Source organism: Adiantum capillus-veneris, chromosome 16 (assembly GCF_014529385.1).
Source record: "Adiantum capillus-veneris isolate H3 chromosome 16, ASM1452938v2, whole genome shotgun sequence".
Lineage (NCBI taxonomy): Eukaryota > Viridiplantae > Streptophyta > Polypodiopsida > Polypodiales > Pteridaceae > Adiantum > Adiantum capillus-veneris.
In genome coordinates, this window is record NC_140946.1 from 138,316,939 (window position 1) to 138,323,389 (window position 6,451).

The 6,451-nt window shown below is 43.2% G+C and overlaps 1 protein-coding gene across 1 annotated transcript; it reads right to left on the reverse strand.

Annotated features, from left to right (window-relative positions):
• Positions 1–780: 780 nt before the first annotated feature.
• LOC147439949 (glycerol-3-phosphate acyltransferase RAM2-like) lies at positions 781–3,113 on the reverse strand. Its single transcript, XM_086485663.1, has 2 exons — positions 2,004–3,113; positions 781–1,875 (listed from the first exon to the last, which is right to left on the reverse strand). Exons 1-2 carry the CDS (start codon positions 2,694–2,696, stop codon positions 865–867), a joined length of 1,704 nt encoding a protein of 567 aa, XP_086341789.1. The 5' UTR covers positions 2,697–3,113; the 3' UTR covers positions 781–864.
• Between the last annotated feature and the right edge of the window lie 3,338 nt (positions 3,114–6,451).

Below are 6,451 nucleotides of genomic sequence, written 5' to 3' on the forward strand. Positions count from 1 at the left end.
ATGAAACGCATGCAAACATGATTAGATCATCGGGCCACCAACGTGGCAATTGTGGGTTGAAGCCCGGGCACAAGGCCCATTGTCGATTCTACCTCCCAAGGTTCATTAAAGAACATGTGGGTGGGAACATGTTGTCGAGTAGTGCTAAACATTATCATCATGGCCAACTGTGATTACTCAAAAATATTCAAGAGGGTCTAAAAGGGGATAAAGAAGACCAAACGCTTACCCTCTAAACTGACTCAAGAAGTTTTGGACAAATTCTCACAATAATTCCCACATTGTGACTTCTTACCTCATAACATCATGAGCTTCGATGAGGGAGGCACTGCATACCTAGGTAGGTACGATTGGGGGCCGGGGATCGCCGGGCCGGAGGGGGGGCCGGCCGTCCCTTGCCCCCAATCGTACCTAGCTAGGTACGCGGTTTCTCTCGAGCAGAAGCTCATGATGTTGTGCATTGTATGAAAAACATTGTAACATTTATGGGCAGCCAACTGAGAGTAGAAGAGAAAATAACAAAATGCATCGTTGGAAAAGCTCAAATTGGTTATACATGTTACAACCAAAACAGATTGCCTACCATTCATACAAGTCTGCATCTGATAAAACCGCTTCGACTACACTTTTCTGAGCGCCCATTAAGAGTCACTCCCCCCCTTCTGGCCTCTTAATAACAATACCCATTACCCTTAATTAACTGTTAAGTTAGCTCTCTCTATGCAAGGGTCATTTTTCTCTTAAACCAGGAAAGACCAAAGATTTTTCACAAAAGGGATCTGTACACTAGAGTGTATAGGTATTTTTGTTTCTTGTTATTTGAGTGAAAAGAAAAGAATTTATGCACCCCAATACACGATAATATCAACCTTGCTTTGAAGGAAAGCATTTACAGAATGAGAACCAGAGGCTTGACAACATTGTTAGGCTCTCACTGGCTAGATGGCTATTAGAGGTCTCGTTAATAGAATGGCTCCTCTTGAGCAGAATGTTGGTGGTGCCCTTTGAAGCAGGAACAAGGCCATCATTACCAGCGAGGATGCGGTATTTGTCCTTGCGGGTGAGGTTGGTGCATTGGTAGCCCATCACTGAGCCCATCAGCTTTTGTAAATCATTGGCTACATTGAAGCTGGACTTTCCAGAGGCACATGTTTCCTCTTTGGGCAAGGGATCAAGGATGGTAACAGTGTACGAGGGGCGAGGATTCATAAGGAAGTAGAAAGGGTCCATCCCCTTGAAGCCCCTGGCTGTTGTACCATGGAAGAGGGAAATCCCGGCTCGCATACCAACAGGCACAATGTCGTTGGTCATCTCTGCAAAGAGCGGGCTGAATCGAAGCAAGTAGGGTTCCCTGCAAGTTGTGCCCTCTGGGCATATCACAAGGTCAGCTCCTTGCTGGAGCACACTCTCTATGGCCCTTGCATCCTCCTCTCTCCTTCTTGAGAGTGTCACTGTCTTGAGAGGCGACAACATCTCGGAGACTTTGCTTAGGCTATATGTGACTGCTGCCACTCTTCTTCTCAATCCAACTGATAGAAAAATAGGGTCCAAAAGAGTCCTGTGGGTGCACACATAGAGGGACCCCCTAGAGCTAGCTTCATTTTCCTTCTGCAATAGAAGGGGTGGTGCGCCTGTAATTCTCACCCTCACCCCCAAGAAGGCCCCCAGGGGTGTTGCAAGCTCCACAGGGAGGAGCACCCATGAGAATAGCCTCAATACGGAGAGTACCAGCCCAATCGGAAACCACAGGTATATAAAAAGCGATACCATTGGCGTAGGCCTTCTGGCAAGTCTGCCATCATGGAAGATCAAGGGCTTTCCATAGTCTTCTTGCGTGACCGCCGCTACTTGTGTCTCTGTAACAATGTACCCTTCCTGCATAGCCACATTAGCATTATTAGCAGGGTGAGAATGCAGACTCTGATTAGCTTGGTACATGCAGTGATGATGGTTAATAAGAACATTCTAGAAATGCTAATTACAAGAGAAGTAGGTTTACACACCTTGCAAAGAGAAAGGAAAGAAGAGCTGGTGATGGGATCACTCCCCAAGCCAAGATCAGGAGGCATATTTTGGAGGGCTCTTTCCACCGCTTCTCTCTTTTTGTCTCCCACAAGAACCCCAGGGCCCTTCAAAAGGCCAGTACAAAAACCCTTCACAGAGTGAAGCTCAGCACCCAACACAAGGTCCACTTTCATATACTCTGTCAGAAATGGCTCCACCATAACTCTAGGACTGCTTGTCACCACACACCTTCTTCCACATGCCAAAAACACTTGATATGCATGTGGGTGCATGTCCTCCAAATAGAATTTGCAAAGCACTGCCCTCCCCACCCCTTCAATCTCTGTTTCTTTTATACCCACTGTGGATATGAAAATGAGCATTTGTACCGACGCCGCCTCTGATACCAAAAATCTCAAGGCACATATGAATGGCCATAAGAGTAGTAAGATCAACCCTCTGAAGGGGCTGCCTGCCTCAAAAGCAACCAGCATGTAGTATGCAAATGAGCTGTGGGTTCTTGTCAATGTTCCGTTGAGCTCCGACACCACAGTCTGAGTCCCCCGCCCGGTCTTGTCACAATGCTCCACACTCTTGTATGATCGGAGCCCCTCAGGATCATCGCAGTTGTCCCTCTCTTTCACGTGCAGCAGATCTATCATAGTTTTGAGATACATGGACTGAATGTGCATTGTGCCTAATATGACCTATTACAACAGAGGTACAATGGACTATGGACTGTTAAAATAGTGAGGGGTCCTTCCACTGAGGAGAAACTAGCATGGACTGTGTGTATGCAGGGTAAAGTTCTACTAAGCGCGACCCACCATACTGGCGGAGAGAGAAAGAGTAGAGAGAGCTGGCTATGGCACCTCAAGTCAGACAGAACTTTATGAAGGGGAGGGTTCAAGCCTCAAGGGTAGGGAAAAACATGTCGTACATAACAGTGGGGACAATGCGATCATAGTAGCGGTTCACTGGAACAGTGGAACTCCACCTTGCGCCAAACGCGGTATACACCATTACTCTTTGGAAGTTTGGAGTGAGCACCAGAGCCGTGTGTTCGTAGCTTCGTAGAGAGAGAGAGAGAGAGAGAGAGTGAGACTGTGTCTCTCTCTCCCTCTGTGAGAGGAGCGCGAGAGAGTACTTTGCGCTCTTCGTTTAATAAGGTGGCGGAAAAGCAAGCTCGAAAAACAATGGGCGCGGAAGAAAAAGCACTTAGCACGGCATTTCATCCATCCCCATCAATCAAGAGGGGGAGAGCTGTATTTGGAGCCGCCGGCGCTAAGATAGCGGGGCGGTTAACACGACGACACGTGTCACCAGGATCAACGGCGCGATTCGATGGGTTAGAAATGTCGCCTTCGAACCGGGGGAAGGGGGGGGGGGGGGGGGGGGGGGTTATTAGCCTCCTATTTACTGTTGAGTCCGTCTGGACAAGACCATCCCATGATCCATCCTCTAGCCGCTACCACCTTGTGAGAGCCTATTCTAGAGAAGTGGAAATACACGCCACACGGTAGTGACGGTACACCTGCTCGCCATTCAAGTTTACACATGCATATGGCATTTGTATTGGCCTCCCTCGCCATCCAGCGGCCAGCCAGTTGGGCAATCTTGGGACGCTTTTCCACCGCCTTCCCATTCATCTGCCTTGCACGTCAAAACCAACTCTTCCTCCATTCGTAAGAGAATCCCAATTTGACAACCTCGAGTCTCTCTCACACACACCTCGCCTCTCCTCAATTCGGGCAAAGCCAAAAAGTATGCCGGCGGCCTCCCCCCCCCCCCCCCCCCCCCACACAACAAAAAAAGAAACAAAAAAGGCCCAACCACCTCACCCATCCCACACTTCATGTATTAAAGGCACTATTTCAAAGATTTTATTTTCTCTTGTTTTAGGGTGAAGAGACCAATTTAAGTTCAGTGAAACCAACACTCATGCCCCTCGATCAGTGTTAAGGGAAAATGTGTCTCAGCTTAATATCGTGTCGTTTTCAATTTCCAAAATGCCGGTTCACAGCAAGGGGAAAAGGAGAAATTCCGTCCCATAATAGAGAAAAATAGTGTAAAAACCTGAAAAAAGTAGCCTAATTTTCTAAAATTTCCTCTTGGCAAATTCAAGGAAAAGAATTTTGTATGTTTGGAAAAATGATTTTTCCCGAACACTGCCCTCGATGCACAATGCATCATTCAAACATTGTAGAGCACATACAATAGCTCGACAACCATACCTTCAAGAAAAGAAAACATGGCGTTTTTTGTGCGCAACAGCCTATGCAGAATGAGTGCCACCTCCTTCTATTTCATCATGATTGGGGCCTTGTTGGACTTAATGTTTGTTACTCTTTTATTGGGGCCATACTTTTATTTATTTTTTGAGAGTACAAGAACTTTGAAACACACGCACACACCCTATGTACATCGACCTCACAGGTAGGGAGAGAGGCATCCCATCACACACACACACACACACCCACATATGGGAAAAATTCCTAAGGACTTAGATCATGTATTCAGGTCGGCAAGGGAGGTTTGAACCCAAGACCTTAGGCACATACTTTTATTGGCCCCTTTACCCTAGTGTACTTTTTTTTTTTCAAAACTCACAATTGTGAGTGGATATATTAACATAACCAAAATTATAATTTTCTGTCATGCTCGAGACGAGCCATGACAACTATATCGGACATAGCAAAATCGGTTACCCTAGTGTACTTTTATGAAGAGTAGCTAGCACTTTGATTAATTTGATGGATGAGCTAACTCCCTAGAGATTGGTAGAACTTATGGCCAAAACAACCCTTGTGTAAAAGATGACTCATGAGCTAACTTGCTCCTAGCACATGGGCTTGGGGAGATAGATCACTATTTCACATAAATTTCTATGTATCTATTTAAACTAACATAATATGGCGAAAGGGAGAGTCATTTATACGTGTCAAAATCTATGACATGAAGGCTACTCTTCAAAACTTAGACAAGACCTTGTGCACACTAAAAGAGAGAGAGAGACCACCGAAGGTCGTTGACCATACTAGTACTATATATGAAGCACCTTAAATTTTTTAAGGAAGGAGAGACCCTCCATGTGTCACTCACTTCTTCGCTTAAGAGAAAACCTCTCTAAAATACAAAAGGGAAAGTAAGATTGTAAGAAATAACAAGCAAGCTTCTTTTTCTCAGATGTAAAATCAAAAGAATTTCCTTTTCTTTAGTAGGTGAAAGTGTTTTAGTAATAGAAAGTCAAAGACTTTATACTCTACATAGAATAAATATATTGGTTTAAATGCAAATAACAAAAAGGAGATAAATTTAGTGGACATTTTATTATTTAATGAGAATTTAATTTTTGAAGATATATTAAGCTTTATTTTTTCAAGAGTTTTTTTCGAGATCAATATTATATTTTTTTTTTAAATACAAGTTTTTGTTTCTTTAAAGAGATTGAAAAAAACGAAAAAAACTCGTGTGGTGTCGACTTGGGGTAATTTCACTTTGAGAAAATACATGGCAAATGAAGGAGTAGTTATTGTCCATGTTATTGACCAAGACACACACACACACACACACACATTTTCCTTTTGAGCTCATAGGGCTCCTTCTCACCAAGGACACCCTTCAAATTTCCCCGTCGCGGGGGGGGAGGGGTCATTTAATATTTATGTAACTGTTACTTTAGTACAACAGAAGGGGTTATTAATTTTTTTCTCACATTTTCACATACAGAAGGGTACCATAAAAGGTAATTATAAGAAAAATTAAAGATTGAATTATTTGTCAAAAATTCACAGATAAAGAGTTTAAAAATAGTCCTTAAACGCATGTGATATACAAAATTTATATATAGGTATCCCCCAATCAAATTTCCAAGATAATATGGGTTTCTTTGAGTAATAGTGTATTTTCAAAAGGGTAACTAACTTTTCTCACCCATAGAAAATAAATAGAATGCCCAACAAAAATCAACCCTCGGAGGGGCACCCCAAATAAGAGTTAACGTACCTTTTACGAGTTCTTGAATATTTCGTCCTTTTTATTTTTAAGAGTTAAACTCTGGGCAAAACTCTGGGCCATACTTAAAACTCAATAAATTCTCTAAATTTTGATAGGCAAAGGTGCCTCTCAAAAATCAATCCCACACACACACATAGAGAAAAATGTTTTAGCGTCCAATGAATGATGCAGCAAGCAAGCAGAAGGAAGAAGAGAAGAAAGAGAGAATAAAATGTTTAAGGGTGTAAGAACAATCTAAAAAAACATTAAAGTTACACAATAAGTCTTTAACACTTGAATATCTATGGGAAGAGAGAGAGAGAGAGAGAGAGAGAGAGAGAGAGAGAAGAAGAAGAAAAAATATTAGTCCCAAAAGATATATCTGGCAACTTGGGTGAGAATAAAGTTATTTTTGTTTCATCTTCTCTCTCTCTCTCTCTCTCTCTCTCTC